Source organism: Colossoma macropomum, unplaced genomic scaffold (genome assembly GCF_904425465.1).
Source record: "Colossoma macropomum unplaced genomic scaffold, Colossoma_macropomum, whole genome shotgun sequence".
Classification (NCBI taxonomy): Eukaryota; Metazoa; Chordata; class Actinopteri; order Characiformes; family Serrasalmidae; genus Colossoma; species Colossoma macropomum.
Genome location: NW_023494796.1, coordinates 8,362,658 through 8,381,535, shown reverse-complemented (window position 1 = coordinate 8,381,535; position 18,878 = coordinate 8,362,658). Strand labels below are relative to the sequence as shown.

The following is an 18,878-nucleotide window of genomic DNA, read 5'->3' as shown; positions in this document are numbered from 1 at the left end:
GTTATATATAACACCATTTAGTACAAAGACAACATATCAAATGTTGAAACGGAGAAATTTTATTGTTTTTTGAAAAATATATGCCCTTTTTGAGTTTGATGCCAACAACACTTTCCAAAAAAGTTGGGACTCGGGCAACAAAAGGCTGGTAAAGTTGTGTAATGCTAAAAAAAACACCTGGTGGTTAATTGGCAACAGGTCAGTAACATGATTGGGTATATAAAAGCATCCCAGAGAGGCTGAGTATTTCAGAAGTAAAGATGGGGAGGGGTTCACCACTCTGTGAAAGACTGCACAATCAAGTAGTGCAACAATTCAAGAATAACATTTCTCAATGTAAAATAGCAAAGAACGTCTGCTTTTCATCATCTACGGTACATAATATCATTAAAAGATTCAGAGAATCTGGAGAAATCTCTGTATGTAAGGGACAAGGCCAAAAACCAGTATTTGCTAGCTGTGATCTTTGGGCCCTCAGACAGCAAAGCATTAAAAACAGACATGATTCTGCAGTGGAAATATATGCATGGACTCAGAAACACTTCTGAAAACCACTGTCTTTGAAAACAGTTTGTCGCTGCATCCACAAATGCTAATTAAAACACTAAAACGCAAAGAAGAAATCATATATAAACAGGATCCAGAAATGCTGCCACCTTCTCTGGGCCTGAGCACATTTAAAATGAATAAGGGGAAGTGGAAAAGTGTCCTGTGGTCCGGTGCTTTTTGGAAATCATGGACATTAGTGCACATGGCATGGGTGACATGCACATCTGTGAAGGTGCCATTAATACTGAATGGTATATAAAGGTTTTGGCAACATTTGCTGCCATCCAGAAGACGTCTTTTTCAGGGAAGGCCTTACTTACTTCAGCAAGACAGTGTCAAACTACATTCTGTATGTATTACAACAGCATGGCTCCGTATTAAAAGAGTCTGGGTGCTAAACTGACCTGCCTGCAGCCCCGACCTGTCACCACTGATAACATTTGGCATATTATGAAATGAAAACACGACAAAAGAGACTCTGAACTGTTGAGCAGCTGAAATCCTGTATTAAACAAGAATGGGAAAACATTTCACTTTCAAAACTACAGCAATTGGTCTCCTCAGTGCCCAAATGCTTACAGAGAGTTGTTAAAAGAAGAGGTGATGAAACACAGCGGTAAACATGCCCCCGTCCCGAGTGTGTTGTTGGCATCAAGTTCAAAAAGGGCATATATTTTTCAAAAAACAATACAATTTCTCAGTTTCAACATTGATATGTTGTCTTTGTAGTATTTTCATTTAAAAATATGGTTACATGATTTGTATATCATTGCATTCTATTTTTATTTACATTCTGCACTGCGTTCCAACTTTTTTGGAAAGTTGGGTTGTATATGTACATGTAGTATTTGTATCTATTAACAATATGTTCCATATGTGTAAAATACATATCTGTGTGTAATATAAATTTTCCAAATCTAACTTTAACCTTAAGCTTATAAACCAAAAAGAAATGATTTTACTCTTTCAGTTTTCAAAAGTTTTAAAAAGTCAGGAGTGTTTTGTTGGTCTTGTAAGTTAGTCCTTTTTTTCTCTCTTTTTTGTACAAAGTCATTACTATTTGCTCTGAAAATGTACAAAAACAAACACACATACACTCGCAGACAGACGAGCATCAATCTCTCACAGCCTTGTTTCTCAGTCATCTCTATCAGCCACAGCCAAAGAAAGAAACTGAATGTGATGAATAAGCACTAACTCATTCGCTCTCATTCTCTCAGCGCTCTCTTTCCCTTCTGTTCACTCCAAAACCAGAATTTGGGTTAGTTCCCCGGTGCCAAGCCAATCCAGGGAAGAAGAGAGACTCCTTCGTTCCCTACATCTTCTCTCTCGCTCTTTCACTCTCTCTCTCTCTCTCTCTCCCCACGGCGGTTTGGCAGCCCAGCATCTGCAAAAAACAGACCAGAGAGGCGTCTGGCTGAGGTCTTTGGCAAAAGTCCCACTGAAGCCTTATGGGTAATGTAGTTCTTTGGGCCTGTCCTAGTAAACCAAACATCATGTCAATTACAGCACATCAGTGTTAATATGTATGTATGTATGTATGTATGTATGTATATATATATATATATCTCAACATAGCATGCACGTTTTTAAAGTACCTAAAGTTATAAACTAAAAATACAAAAAAATAAAAAATCATGTGTGTTGAATAATAAATTGTTAAATATTTTTATGTGTGATTGTTATGCCCAGGAGACTACTAAAAATGGCATAGAACGTCCCTAAACCTCAACACTCATTATGAATGCGAAGATCCATTGAATGTGCATCATTATGCAAATTATAAACGCCCCCTCACAGGCCTGTTTCTAAACCCCTCCTCTTTCCCTGCTGCTCCGCTCGCTACAGAGATCAAGACTGACATTGAGACAGAGATTGAGAAAACCTCTGTACCAGAGATTGAGATATAACAAAGTAGAAACAAAAATAAGTTCTCACTGTAATATTAATAATCAGAAATATACTGTCTTTATATCACTCAGGTACCTGTCACTCAGTATTACTCACTCAGTTTTGAGTCTTTCTCCTATTTTCTTCAGTGCAGTGGAATTGGTTTAGTTTTCTTGCTAAACTAACATTAGTCTATGTTGCTAACAGGGATTACGCTAACAGCCCCACACACAATTACACAGTTTTACTCACTCAGATTTGAGTCTTTATTCTCCAAACTTGCCTCAGTGTGGCCTCAGTGAGCCAAAGTGAACCTGTGTGGTTGTGTGTAAAGCTTAGGCCTTCAGCAAAGCTAATGCTAGCTTTGTGACCCAAAAGTAGCTTAGGCTAGCAGCTCCACACTCAAATACACAGGTTTACTCACTCAGATTGGAGTCTTCGTTCTCCAAACTTGCATCACTGAGGCTTCAGTGAGCTAAAATGAACCTGTGTGTAAAGCTAAGGCCTTCTTGCTAAGCTAACCCCAGTTAGCAAGCATAGTTCGGTCCGCTGGCTTGATAAGGTCGCCGCCCCACTGACTGTTTGCCACTGTTAGTCCACCCTCGGACCTCCCAAATTACTGTCCTGCATACAAGAGTAACTAGTTTTTAATCTCCTCCTTTAAATGCACAGAGACTTTTATTTTAGAAAACAAACTTAGACAAATATTACAATCAACTGAGAGAAAAAAAAAAATCACTAGGCCTGATATAAAATGATTTTATAGAAAATGTTGCATATGATTAAAATTATTTACTAAACTAATGTACAAAGTATAACTAAAGAAAGGAGGGAAGGAAAAATCAGTAAATTGGATTGTGAGTGGAAAATGAGCGATGATAAGTGGAATTTTGTCTAATGCTTCGCTTAACCACCAGGGGACCGCCCGGAAAACGCTGAGCAAAACTGCCAGTGGACCACCAGCTTTGCCATCAGTGGGCTGACCGTGTTCCACTATCCTCTCACTATCAGAGATGCTAGCTTTGTGGAGCAAAAGTAGCTTGTGCTAACAGCTCCACACACAAATACATAGGTTTACTCGTTTAGAGTTGTGTCTTTATTCTCAAAATTACATCAGTAAACTTTAGCGCACTGGAGTTATGAGGCTAAATGCAAGTAATGGGAGCTTAACTAACTGCGTACCTAAATCATCACACACTTGATCAAAAGTGTGTTGAGTGTTAACTCAAATAGTCTTGCTTACATAGTTTGTGACACTGTTTGACATACTGTTATCTATAAAAATGGACAGAAGTACATAGCATAGTCAAAAACAGTGGTAGCAGCCAACTTAAGCCTGAGTTTTGTACAAACCTGTTTTATAAATGACAGATTATTGTACAGGTAACATGAATGCTCATGAATTCGTATTAAGTATATTGTCTGTGAGTCAGTTACGCTCATGAATGACATAAATGAATAAATACGCAGATGATAATGCGTTAAGTAGTTGGTATTCTGCTGCTGTGCACTCGCTGTGTAAATGAGGACACAAACCTGATATGTGTGTACATGCAGAGGAATGTGTAAATCAGCTGGGCTTGCACTGTGTCATTTTAACAGCGGCACAATCTAAATTCCAGTCCAGGTTCTTTTTTTTCCTCATTTTTAACTCTACAGCTTGTCAAATCAGCACATATAAGTGCAAGAATGCTCAGACAAACTATAAATGATACATCCAATTGTATATCTGTAGTAATCTAGGGGTTAAACCAGCGGCCCCCACCTCAAGAGGAGCAGCCCCAGTTAGCTGATTGTAACTGAGTCTCGTACAGTGGATAGATTAGTTAGCTTCTTGTTCTCATTTCTCATTCCACTTTAAAATGATGTAGCAGTTACATTCAGATGCCTGTACAGGCGTTAGTATGTAACTCCTGCACTATTTAAGGTGGAACAAAAATTCAAATAAGGAGTTAAAATCAACCTCAAGACATTAGTCAATGATGGTGTGAATCTGGTGCTGGCAGGTACAAGCAGTGTAGCAGTTTTAACATGCGAATCATGTGATGTGTTCGCCTGGGCAAACACCCTACGCTTTACCAATAAGAGTCCTCGGGCAAGACTCCTAACACTACCTTCGCCTACCTGTAAAAATGATCAAATTGTAGGTCGCTCTGGATAAGAGCGTCTGCTAAATGCCATAAAATGTAAATGTAAATGTAAATGAAGATGGACAATAGAGGTGAGAACTGCAAAAAAACCAAGGTAGCACAGAGAAGACAAGAATCAAAAAGCTGCTTCAGGAGGATGAGGACATATCCGAGCAGGTGGCAGTGAGAAATGGTGACCTCAACTTATTTAGCTATGATTAGTTTGTGGCATATTGACTGTCATAATTATGCCATTTTAGATAGTTTTCATTTCATTACTAGCCACTTTGGTTATTTAAGTGTAGCATGTAAATAATAAACAAGAACAAGAAAAATACATCTTATTCATATTGAAGTGATACATATGTACACATTTGAATCAAGTACATTCAATGCAGCGCTTTTTCCTCTGAATAATTGCAGTGAATAATTCTGTCCAGTGGACAGAAAATTGGTTTCTGAGAGGCTTTAAGAAGAAGGACACACAAAGACCTCTCTGAGGCCTCAGTGCAGTGATGTCATTGATGTGTGTCTAGTTTTCGGTTTCTTCCGCAGCTCTCCCACACCGGACTGGATCCGTTTAATCCACCAGAGAGAAAGAGAGAGAGAGAAAGAGAAAGACGAGTGAAGAGGAGAGAGGGTGAAAAGGACAAACCGAAAAAAAAAACATTCATGAAATATGACCTGTTGACATCCCTTCCCTTTCTTTCTTTTTCTCTCTCTCTCTAAACCCATCTCTCAGTCATTTATTCATTCCCTCTCTTCCTCTCCCCTCTCCACCTCTTTCTCTCTAACCGCCTCTCTCGCTCTTTCATCCATTCATTCTCTCTCCTCTCCTCTCGTCACCTCTCCTCTGGTCTGTTGAACGGTGAATAAAAACCTTTGGTGACCTTGCACCTCTCTCAGCACCATTTCTGATTTCTGACCGCAGACACTGACCACAGTTCTAGGTGTGAAGTGCGGCCTGAAATAACTCAGCATCTTGCTCTCCAGCACATACTCTCTCTCTGTAGCCGCAGTCACACTAGAAACCTGCAGTTTGCGTGACTAAAGTGTGACAGGAAGACTGGCAACGACAAAGAATTGGTGCAGATAGCAGTGACCTTGCATTTCTTGTATTCATCTTGTTTACCTGCCCAGATGGAAATGAACTAGTTAACTGATTCAGTCATTGTCAAACTACACAAAACTAGCCAAGGCTAGCTGTGACCATATGGAAATGCCATAAAGAATACTGCTAGCTCTGAAGCTAGCTAGCTCACCAACCATAAAGAGCAAAAATCAGCCTTCTGACTGTCTGCCTACCATCCTACCTGTCTTTTATATTTTAATTTATAGTCTGCTCTTGGAATATTTATATAAAATGTCATTAGTAACAGTTAAAAATGAACACTTACCCCATTTTACATCTTTAGTTCTGAAGGAACCTTTAGAGACCAAGCAGTTGTGCTTTTGGTCAACAGTGTGAATGTGCTCACCAAAATTCACCTTGGAGCTAAAATGTTGCATGTAAATTTTCATGAAAACAATCATTTCCAATAAAAATAGAATGTCATTTCATTTGTGATATTTAGCTATCAAAAAGCCAGTGGAACTGGGCCTTATTGAGCCACCCTCAACTCGATGTGCTGCCAATTAAGGCTGCAGCTAATGATTACTTGATTGATCGATTAATTTAGCCATTTTGCTCTGTATGGTTTTCCCTCATCTTTCCTGTCACAGCACCACCATCAAAGCTCTTGCAAAAGAAAGTCTTGTTTGTCTTAACGCAGGCCTGCACAGATCAGTTGGCACTAGCTATGCTAATCTTGCAGAAGCAAAGCAGCTGCAGTTTTCACAGCTAGATGCGCTCAGCTGTCTGAGCCCAAAGGTGGCTTGATGTCGTCAGAGCTTAAAGGAATGATTAAATGAAAAAATCTAGTTTTCACCATTTTCCACTCACAGATGTAGTTGCTCAGCCAAGACACGTTCCAAATCTGGCTTTTTTAGCTTAGAGCTTGAGCTATATGCTAACATTGCTAACACCAGAAGTCAATAGTCACCCAGATCTTTTCCATGAATACAACTCCAAAACTTCTCTCAGCCCACATCCATGTCTTCAGTTAGGTCACACAGCTGCAGAGGATACTGTATGACTTAGTGGAAGCTATAAAAATGAATAAAACTTGTAGCTAAAGTTGTCAAAAGTAGTCTAAAGTGGCTGCCTGCTGCATTCAGCTGCACAGTGAAGATTTATTGTTGTATAGTTCGCAGTAAGTCATACTGTGCTCTAAACCACATCGACCAGTCTGTGTCACCCTCATGTAGACCTGGATATGGTTTGAGTGAGCTGAAAGCAGTTTTGGGGACGTATTTACAGAAAAGATTTGGGTGACTATTGACTTCTAGTATTTTTCAGCAACATTAGCCTCATAGCTCCAGCGCTAAATTAAAGACGCAAAGTTTGGACACCAAACATCTCTTGGCTGATCGGCTACATCTGATAGGAGTGGCAAACTGAGAGATTTTTCAAAACTAATTTCGTCTTTTAAATTGTAGTGAAACAGTAGAAGCCACTTCGCCTCCTACACTTCCTGTAGCATACTGCACTCTGTCTTAATGAACAAGTGTATCACATGAACTTTACAGAGCGTTATAATTTTTCCCTTATCGTTTGTACATCACAATTGTGATAAAGGGCCTAAAAGAATTGTCATTTAAAGTTATTGTTAATTCTTGGCGGAGGAGTAGAAGTTGTTTCTCTAAGATGAACCAATTTACTTCAAACAACCCTGAATGACTTGGCTTATCTTGAACACATTATACTGAAATTTTGAAAAATCACTGGAATTCTCCTTTTAAGTGAACAACATGTTGACTTTTAAGCCCTACTCCCAATCACAACAGCCTCCGCGTCCCAATCACTTGAAAATGTTTTCATTTGAATTTTCTGTTTTTTCTTTTTCTTCTTTTTTCTTTCTTTCTTTCTTTCTTTTTTTTTGTGAAATCGCTTCCTGTCACTTGCCACATCCTCCAGAGAGTCACGCATTGGAGTGCTAACGCATTTCCTGCGTGTTCTCTCTAGCGTCGCTGCAGCCATGGTGAGCTACTGTCCCATCTGCGGAAAGCCCGTCTATTTCGGTGAGTCCAGTCGTGTCCGGCCCGTCTCTGTCCTACGAATACATCACTTCAGTTAGGCCTAAATAAACAGCACTAAATACTGTATTCTTTTTTCAATGTAAGTCAATGAGAAATGGAACTTAAGTGCCATAGTGTGCTGTTAAAGTACTATCCTGATTCAGTGTTTACAATATTACTTAAGTGGAGTTTAAGAAAGTAGTTTGGATGTAGCTTTAGCTTTATTTGGCTATCGTGCTAAACATCTAGTTCGGTTTTGTTTCCCTGTTGTTACCTTCAAATTTCATAGCTATGCTGCATTGGCTGGTCTAGATGTCAATCACTGGACTTGCCACATCACATCACTACCCAAACAATGACTCGTAAGCTGTCTTGTGAAATGCTGTAGCAAGGCGCCATCCTGCACTGCCAGCATTTCTACTACTCATTCAAACTGTGTCAGTCTGTTTAGCCAGAGATTAAACTGACACACTTGTCTCTTTTACCCCAAATGTAGTTGATCAGCCAAGAAATGTTTGGTGTCTGAAGTTTTCTTCTTTAGTTGAGCTACGAGGCTAATGTGGCTAACAAATAATAAAAGCTTATAGCCACCAGTTTACCATTGTGCTAACTGTATACCTAGATCATCGCACACTTGGCTCAAACTGTGTGGAGTTGTTGAGTAATCTCAAATAGACGTCCTTATGTGGTTTCTGACACTGTATGACACACTGTTATCTAATAATGGACAAAATTAGCTAGTATTGTTAGAAACAGTGGAACAGCCTGAATTCTGTCTCAAGTGGTCTGAATTTTGTCAGCCCATCTAACAGATGTGTAAGTGTGGCTCAAAAAAGGCCAAAACAGGCCTTAGCCAGGTCCCAGTGATGGTTGGAAATGAAGGCCAGGCTTTGGCAGGTTGCTAAGCTTTGTTTTTTTCAGTCAAGACTGGACTCCACCACAGAGTTAACATCAGTCGTCCACTTTTCAAATGTTTGAAATGCAAGCTTGAGTCAAATAATATATCCCAGAAATTTCTCCAGTGCCTGTTTTGTTAGAATGTTGTTAGCTCATGAGAGGAGAATGTCTATGAGGTGTTTATATATGGCAGCGTAAAAACGCTGTACATGAAGTAAAAGCATTGATGTTGCTTTTCTGCCATCTTATGTTATTTCATAATCAAAAATAATCAAAATGTTATAAGTGAACGCAGTGCATGACTTCATGTCATCATTCAATGAATGTCAAAACATCTATTTAACGCTCGCTAAAAGTAAACAGCGCCGCTAGGAGAGAGGAGCTGGTTAGCATTAGCTTAGCTAACATGCTAACAGCTCTGCTCACCATGGACAAAGTGTTCGATTCTGACTAACTAAAACACTGACATGTGTTAAGATAACAGTGATTCAAATCTGAGGGAGTGAAGTTGAGTTACTGGCACTAAAATGACAGAAAGGCAGTATTAAACCTGCTCTGTGGTGTTTGAATCTCTAGGTTGATGGTCTAACTTGACTTTAGCTTAGTGAGCAGACTACAGACCCAAACAATGGCCGCGTTCCAATTGTGTACTACACACTAATACTATACGGTATATACTGCGTACTAATCTTAATGGTATGAGCTCGACAGGTTAGTATACAAAATATTAACATACCACACCATTCTTACTAACAGGAAGTGACGAACCATCGCTATGACAACGCACATTGTAGCAAGCTAGACTCTGAAGGCTAGCTAACAAATTAACGTGCGTTCACACAAAATTTCTTACAGAAAGCAGACAAATGAAAACATTAGTAAGTGTAACACATTTGTTTTTACAGAATATTTTACAAATTTGGGATGAACTCACATTTATACACTATTTCTGGTCCCGCTACCACCGCAGCTGCTCTCGCGTCGCCGTCCGCCAGTTTTTCAGAATTTTCCAGACGCGAGAAGCTCCTCTCTTTCCATTTCCCGTTGGATTGTGGGACAATAGTGTCCATCATTACTATACTCAAAAATCGACTGGTTCCAAGTATGCATTGAGGATTTTTGAGTATACTCAATTTTGTCACTTGTGACTATACTACATACTACATACTCAAACACTAGTTAGTATTAGCATTAAGTGCGCAATTGGGACACAGCGAATGCCTCACACCACAGTACAGGCCTGATTTTGACCAACAGCTGCTCTGCTGAAACAAGTGTAGATGTCCAAAACTAATGTTTTTGAAAGAGCAAATATGGAGTGACTGATGTTGTAGTGACAGAAAGCCAAACTGAAACCTGTTTTGTGATGTTTGGGACTGTAGTGTTGTGGCTAAGCTAAGGATAGCTTAGTTAGCAGGCTAAATGTGCCACACACCAGCACAGGCTTGGTTCCAGCCAACAGATGCTAAAAAGACACATGTTTAGAGGATATCTGAGCGCACAAAGTCGAGTGACTGGTGTGACTGTGGTGTTTGTAGCTTTTAGGCGTCACTAAGCTGCCATCATGCTTAGTTTTTCTGAGGTTTTTCCTGGCTCTGATTTTCCACTCTATCAGTGCTACCTACGCTGAGGTCCCCCACCACCAATTCATGAGCCCCTCTTAAATAAAAATGAACGGAATGTGTTAATTTAGGCACTTAGACATGATAAAAAGTATGAAATTAAATGAAATATAAATTTGGCACTTTATCATTTTGAAATACTGTCACCATGTTTAAATACCACTGTGCCTTATTACCTTTATACCACTCAACCCTAGTTGCCAGCGCTGTGTTCCATTTCTAAAGCTGACTGAAACCTGGTTAGAGTGAAGTTTTTTCTCATGGAATTAGTTCCTTTCTTTGTAAATTGAAACATAAGTGGTTGATTCCACTGTCACATCCTAATTATCTCACATGAGGTCTTCAGTTTAGCTTCTAAAGAGCCTAACCTATGAGATTCCAACCAAAACAATGGAATAGATAGTATTAGTACAATACAATACAGTGGTTAAAATGCATCAGGCATGATACTACTAAATAAGAAATGAGTGTTTTTTTTCACAGAAATCCTTAGGCCTTCCCTGAAGGCCTAGAAGGCCCTGAGGGCTCCTCACTTCTATTTAGCTACTATTACTGTATGCTGTACAGACTCCACTATAAAATTACAGTGGGCTTTTCAAGCACAGGACCTTTTTTAAATTGAAGCTGGACTCCTAGACATTGGTTCACTGTGTATATGTATGTCTGTATCTGTGTGTGAGTGCACTTAACTGCTGTCAGGTTGTCTCCATGAGTCAGCCGATCACAGGAAGTGAGCTGGAGCTTTGGGTTTGTGGCAGGAAGTGGAATTGGCCCGAGAGAGCATGAAAGAGAGTGAGAGCGAGACAGAGAGAGGGAGACTGAGAGTGACTGTTTAAACTGGCATTTGCAAGGCTAACGGCCAGGGCCGCTTAAAGAAAGAAAGCCAAACTGTGCTAGCTCCGGAAGCTAACAGCTAGCTCTGAGGCAGGGAGGAGCGTTCCTGGACTCCGTTTCTGTACAAGGTCTCTAGAGTTCTGGAGTTTGGACTGTAGGCTGTACAAGACATGTTGATTTTGCATCAGAATGTGAAACTGAGCCGAGAAGGAGCGAACGTGAATGTCAAACTGATCCAAGATGGCAGCCAAAGAGGCAAAGTTAAACTGATACAAAATGGACACTCAAGATATTTAACATGACCTCCGGCACAGCCTTACAAAAAAGAACCTTAAAAAGCAATATACAGACAGTGCATGTGTATATCATACATATCATACACAGCCAATGACTGTATATATTGTATATATCGTATATATCATATATACAGTGAGTGTATGTAGCAATGAAAGTACTGACACTCGTAAACTCAGGTAACCACTATTTATAATTACCATTTGTGTATCAGTCATTTGAATGTAGCTTCCTTATGGTAAACTCAGAAACTCTCCACTTTGCAAACACTACTCAAATGTACCATTACCTCCATATGATATGTTCCCTGTTGGTTGGCCACCAGGATTGCAACATTACAGTGTTTTTTAAGCTGTCCTGTGAAATCCAATACTACAGCTTGCCTGTAGGCCTCGTTTGGAATCGAGGAACGGAGGGATTGAGCCGTCCAGTTGTTGTCAGCCCCCTGGCTTAAGCGTGGAGATGTGCAGTCTCGCCTGACCTCTTGATCTTTGACCCCTGCAGGTGAGAAGAAAAGGTCTCTTGGGCGGGATTATCACCCACTGTGCCTGAAGTGCCACAGGTGTAAGAGACAGCTCACTCCTGGCCAACATGCAGAGGTACACCTACATACCTAAACTAAAGTACCCACTTTAGTTATTCCACATGGTCACCATTAAGCTTCCATTTCATTTCAATGTGGTTTACATATGAAAATCTGTAATATATAACTGAATCAATGAGGCAAAGACTTTTTCTTTGTGTGCTTTCGTTCCAGCACGATGAGAAGCCCTACTGCACAAACTGCTACATGAGAGACTTTGGACCTAGAGGTGAGAACTTGGCACAGTCTGACCGTAGAATACGGCACCTAATGCCACAAGTAATCTTTCTACCTTTCCCCCTGCAGGTGGTAGAGGACCACTGAATCGTACCTGTAACACTGCTGCCTCTTAAGACATATGTATCTGTAGCACCTGTAACATCTCCATCCACCTCCACAACATCCCCAAACTGCTAGAACTTGGTCTACACCTGTTAGATCTCCATCATCAACTGCTACAACCTGGTCATTATCTCCATCCTCAACTGTTAGATCTCCATTCGGAATTTGTAAACTTTGTCTACATCTGTTAGATCGCCATTTCAAAATGCTAGAACCACATCCACACCTGCAAGGCTTCCATGTCCAACTGTTTGACCTCCATCCTTAACTGCTAGACCTTGGTCTACTTCTGTTGAAGCTCCATCCTCAACGGATCTCCAACTGTAAGGTCTCCCCCCTCAACAGCTAGAACCTGGTCTACATCTGTTAGATCTCCATCCCCAACTGCTAGAATCCCATCTATACCTCCAAGGCTTCCATCTCCAACTGGTAGATCTCCATTCTGAACTCTTAGAACCTGGTCTACATCCATTAGATCTCCATTCTCAACTCTTAGAACCTGGCCTACATCTGCTAGATCTCTAAATCTCCAACGGTTAAAAGTAGTTTACACCTGTTAAATCTTCACTTCCAACAATTAGATCGCCGTTCTTGACTGTTAAAACCTGGTTAACATCTGCTGGATGCCCTTCCCAATTTTTAGAATCTGGTCTACATCTGCTGGACATCACCCCCAACTAGTAGATCACCATTCTCAACTTCTAGAACATGGTCCACTTCTACTGGATCCATATAGATCTACACCTGCTAGATCTCCATGTGTTTAAATCTCTACCCCTAACTGCTAGAACCTGCTAGAGCTCCATTTCCAACTGTTAGATCTCCAATCACAGCTGTCAGAACTTGGTCTATATCTATTAGGTCTCCAACTGCAAGGAAGTAGTCTCAATCTGCATCTCCAACTATTAGGTCTCCAACCTCAGTTGAATTGAATAGAACTACTGGAATAATCTAAATATATAGTTCCTCATCCTCAACTCCATCAGCAAAACAACTAACCTGCTCCAGCCTTGTTCATCCTGATCTACATTCCCAACATGAAACTCGTTTGTAAACCCTCATCACACGTGACGTTGGCCCTTTGGAAGATGTTCAGTCGCGGCTGAGAGAGTGTACATGCAATATTTGACAATAAAGTCAAAGCCGTTTCAACGCTGTCAGTGCAGCAGTTCTGCTTTTGGCTCTGAAATTTCCTTCAGATGGTTTCAGTTTGGCCTACAAAGCAAATCTGCGTACAATTCAGTAATCGATTAAATCAAAATATGACGTAACCTTTTCATCCTCTGTCGCTCTCTCTGGGTTTGGAGGATCGTAGCGTCGGAAGCAAAGGGCCGCTTTGTTGAGGAAGCAAAATTATCTACGGACTGAAAAAAGGGAGCAGGCATTAAAGGAATACTCCGGTTTAGCAGCATTTAACAAACTTGTAATAGAAGCCAATGGGCAGTTGCTTCAGCACCTTATGGAGGGTGGGTTGTTTTATTGAAACTCCAACTGGAGATAATTTGATATTTGTATTTCTTTGGAATGTATATATGCTGTATGTCTGATAATGCGGAATTCCACCAATTTTTAGAATTTTTCTGCATATTTTAGTTGGTGAGATGTAAACAAAGTCATTTGGAGTGGTTTAATATGAAATGGTTAATTGTAGAGAAACTTACCAGCTCTTTTCTTTCAGTGCTGTGGATGGGAACCAGGCATCACAATGTCTATATACACTCAAATGTTACCATTTTATAAACTAAAATATAGACATACATATATATATATAATGTAGGTAAAATATTTTTGTGTTGTAGTTTAGGGCATCTGGTTCTCCATGACTCCATTTTAAATCAAACCTATCTGTTTACATCTGAAAAATGGGTGGAATTCCCCTTTAAAGAGTATTAAATGTAATTGTTTTAACAGCTGGTGAATTTGAACATAAATTCAGTTTTGCAACATTTGAAGATTTGTCCTACATGGATTTATTAAACATATTCTGTGGGCTGATTTGATGGGTGCGTGATGTTGCTGGAAGCAAATGTGTGACATACTTAAGGAGCTCATGGTGAAATAAAAGATACTGTACACACACACACACACACACACACACACACACACACACACACACACACACACACAGATGTCAAATACAATTTGGCAGATCAGAACTCACAACCTCTTCTCATTTGGAAGGAGATACAGAGAAAGTGAAAGATATATATATATTATATATATATATATATATATATATATATATATATATATATATATATATATAATATATATATATATCCAGAAAACAGCTAATACAATAACATTAATACAGTAAGTAAAGATTTTTGGTATGTCTATGTGTTTAACCAGCTCCAAACCTCTCCTGGAGGAAAGCTAGTATTAATTATAGTTATCATTCAATACCTGGTCTGTCTTCATTTAATTAAATGAATTGTGATGGTGGTGCAGTTTAATAAATGTATGCGACGGCTGGAGGCGTCAAGGACGAATCTGGAACAAATTTTGTTCAAGCTGGTTCACAAGATATCAACTACTTTTTGAAGAACAAATTTATTTGTTTATTTGTTCATTCTAATGATATATGATGATTTTACCAGCACAAACACAGTTACTGCCAAGAAGCATGATCTCAAAGAGAGGGACAGAGAGGTAGAAAGATAGAGAGAGAAAGAGAAAGAGAGGTATAAAAATACAAAGGGAGAGAAAGATACAGCGAGAAAGGGAAACAGAAAAAAGAGACAGAGAGAAAGGGAGAGAGAGCGTGAGACTGATAGAGAAAGACAGACAGACAAAGGGAAAGAGATATAGCAAGATACAAAGAGAGGGGTAGAAAGATAGAGAGAGAGGGAGAGAGAGAGAGAGAGAGAGAAAGAGACAGAGAGAGAACACGCTGGCAGGACCGAATCTTCTCAGTGCCAGGGCGGTCTCCTGGAATGTGTGTGTGTGTGTGTGTGTGTGTGTGTGTGTGTGTGTGTGTGTGTGTGTGTGTGAGTTGTCAGCTCCGCTGGCAGAAACTTCCTGCTGAATACCTGCTGCTGGTCTGGCGCACACACACATATACACACAGACAGACACACACACAGACACACACATCCATGTGTTTTCTGCGTGTACACATACAAACACACACATACACACCTCTGTGTTTTACTCAGGAAAGACACAAACACTCTGACCTTCAGTTCTCTTTAATTAAACAGAGAGAGAATGAGGAGAGAAAGAAAGAGGTAGAGAAAGAGTGAAGGAAAAAGGGAGAGAGAAAGGAGGAGGTGAGAGTAGAGAGAGAAGGAGGGATGAGATGGAAGGAGAGAAAGAGTGGAGTGAGAGGAGGTAGAAAAAGAGAAAAAGGGAGGGAAAGAGAAGATGAAGAAAGAGTGAGAGAGAGAGAGAGCATGGAAGGAAGGGAGAGAAAATAGAGAGACAGAAGGAGGTAGATAATTGAGAGAAGGAGAGAAAGAACCAGAGAGAGAAAGAGGTACAGAAAAAGGAGGAGAGAGAGAAAGGGATGGACAGAAGGGGGGAGGACAGAAAGAGCTGAGGAATACAGGAGGTAGAGAAAGAGAGAGAGAAAGAGGATGAGGGAGGGAGAGAGGGGAGGAGAGAAAAAGTAAAGAGAAAAAGAGAGACAGAAGGAGGTAGAGAAAGAGAGAGGGAGGGAGAGAGGGGGAGGGGAGAGAAAGAGTGGATAAAGAAGGATGTAGAGAGAGAGGAAACCAAGCATAAAAAGAATGGAGTGATGATTGGAGGGAGGGAGAGAGTATAGAAAGAGTAGAGGAAAACAGTAGGTAGAGAAAGAGAGAAGGAAGGAGGGAGAGAGTGAAGATAAAAGAATAGAGAAAAAAGGAGGTAGAGAAAGAAAAAAGGATGGAGAGGAAAAAGTGGGGGAGGATAAAAAGAGTAGAGGGAGAAGGAGGGAGGGAGAGAGAGTAGGAGGAGAGAAAAAGTAGGGAGGGGGAGAGAGGGAAAGGAGACAGAGTAAAGAGAGAGGAGGGAGAGAAAGAGAGAAGGAGGGAGGAAGAGAGAAGGAGAGAAAAAGTACAGAGAGAAGGAGGAAGAAGAGAGAAAAAGTAGGAAGAGAGAGGGAAAGAGAGAGAATTTGGGAGGGAGAGGAGAGAAAGAGTGGATAAAGAAGGACATAGAGAAAGAAGGAGGTAGAGAAGAGAGAAGGAAGGATGGAGAAGAAAAAGTGGGGGAAGAGAGGGAGGGGAGGAGAGAAAGAATAGAGAGAGAAGGAGGGAGAGAAAGAGAAGTAGGGAGGGAGAAAGAGAGGGGAGGAGAGAAAGAGTAGCGAGAGAGAAGGAGGGAGAGAAGGAGAGAGAGAGAGAGAGAGGAAAAAAGACATAAAAGGATGGAGGGATGATTGGAGGGAGGGAGAGGTGCGGTACGTGTGTGTGGAAGTTCCTCACTGCAGTGCGTCTCTGAACCCCCACCTTGACAGGTCACATGGTGTGAGTGTGATGCCAGCTGTCTAATTTGCATACGTTTTAACTACACTACACATCTATCATTACAAAGAGAGAGAGAAAGGAAAAAAGAGAGAGAGCGAAAATAGAGAGGAAGAGACAGAGAGAAAAGAAAAGAGAGAGAGAGAGAGGAAGAGAAGGAGGAAAAGAATGAGGTGGAAAGAGAGAAGAGGGAGAGAGACATAGAGAAAAGGAGGGAGAGAGAGAGAAAAACAGCCTCACAGTCACAGCAGGTTGGTGTGTCTGTGAGAGAACAGAGGGGCCTCCTGTAACCCCCCCAGCATATTAAATCATCTTATAATAAAGTGCTGCTGTGTCACACTGTCGCATGCATATATACATACATTTGTGTTTCAATCAGGACAGGGGCGGGTCTATTTATGCAAATTAACCTTGGCCTGGATTAATAATTCAGTGTCTATATGGGGGTGGTGTGTGTGAGTGCTGTGTGATGAAGGGGGGGGGGTCATATTCATATTTCTCACTCTTTCTGAAGGTGTCATACAGCAGCACACTTTAGACATCTTGCTAATTTAAACTGTGTATATACATATATATATTATATATATACATATATATATATATATATATATATATATATATACATATATATATATATATATATACTGATCATGCATAACATACAATTATTGTATTTTATTTTATCAGCTCCACTTACCATATAGGTGCCCACATATATGGGTGGTGGATCATTCTCAGCACTGCAGTAACACTGATGTGGTGGTGGTGTGTTAGTGTGTGTTGCGCTGCTCTGAGTGGATCAGACACAGCAGTGCTGCTGGAGTTTTTAAACCCCTCAGTGTCACTGCTGGACTGAGAATAGTCCACCAACCAAAAATATCCAGCCAACAGCGTCCTGTGGGCAGCGTCCTGTGACCACTGATGAAGGACTAGAGGATGACCAACGCAAATTATGCAGCAGCAGATGAGCTACTGTCTCTGACTTTACATCTACAAGGTGGACTGACAAGGTAGGAGTGTCTAATAGAGTGGATAGTTAGTGGACACAGTGTTTAAAAACTCCAGCAGCACTGCTGTGTCTGATCCACTTGTACCAGCACAACACACACTAACACACCACCACCACGTCAGTGTTACTGCAGTGCTGAGAATGATCCACCACCCAAATAATTTCAGAATTTCTGCATACTTCAGTGCTTGAGATGTAAACAAAGTCATTGAGATTGGTTTGGTGTAAAATGGTTCATTTATAGAGAAACTAACTGACTCTGATTTCTTTACAGTGGTGCTGATAGGAACCAGGGGTCACAGTGTCTACAACACACATACAGCCATTTTATTTACTCTACAAACCACCAGTGAACCTACACTCATCTTTATAGAGTTTTTATATGTAGTGTTAATGATGGTCAATCTGAAAAAAGGCTTTCTTTGGGGACTATTTTGCCTTACAACCTCCTTCATGTATCCTTCCACCAAGTATGGATTAAAACAACTGATTAACATATATTCAACATATATTCAATAAAACAGCATCTCAGACATCAGGCAGCGTATTCATAGCCATTTAATGTAATAATTTATGTGATGGAGCTTTTAGAGGCATTAAACTCCTCAGATGTCTGGTTCCTATCACAACCACTGTGAACAATTCTGAGTCTGTAAATTTCTTTTGAATGAAGCATCTCACACCAAAATACTCTGAATGATTTTGTTGACATGTGAACCATTTAATTATGCAAACATTTTAAAAACATTTGGGCAATAAATGTCAAAAAAAAAAAATGTGGCAAAAAAGTGGAAAAAAAAATCCCTATTTGGACAGGATTGGTTTTCCATGAGGAGATGAGGCAGTGCAAGTTTCCCACAGGGTGTCTGTAATGTTTATGATCGATTCACATGGAATAAGAAATCTCGGTATAAATGGCAGAGATGGGAGGGGCTACTAGATTTATGCACTGCCTTTACCTCAGAAAAGAGTAGAAAGCATGTAAAAACACTAGAAAACCCTTATTCCATTTACCCTAATCATTTCTGTTGCAGTCTGAATTGAATATGGCGTGTCATTAGTATTGTGATCAGCATGGGAAATTACAGGCAACATTACTAAAAATCTAAAAATACTAAAAATGCTTTTTCTGTATTTTTTTACATTTTAATGTTCTGAGTTGTT

At 40.2% G+C, this 18,878-nt stretch overlaps 1 protein-coding gene across 1 annotated transcript; it reads left to right on the top strand.

The window, feature by feature from the left end:
* The first annotated feature begins 7,606 nt into the window (after window positions 1-7,606).
* Window positions 7,607-12,491, top strand: zgc:195282 (uncharacterized protein LOC100192223 homolog). Its single transcript, XM_036583454.1, has 4 exons — window positions 7,607-7,688; window positions 11,837-11,931; window positions 12,090-12,144; window positions 12,222-12,491. Exons 1-4 carry the CDS (start codon window positions 7,646-7,648, stop codon window positions 12,266-12,268), a joined length of 240 nt encoding a protein of 79 aa, XP_036439347.1. The 5' UTR covers window positions 7,607-7,645; the 3' UTR covers window positions 12,269-12,491.
* The last annotated feature ends 6,387 nt before the right edge of the window (window positions 12,492-18,878 follow it).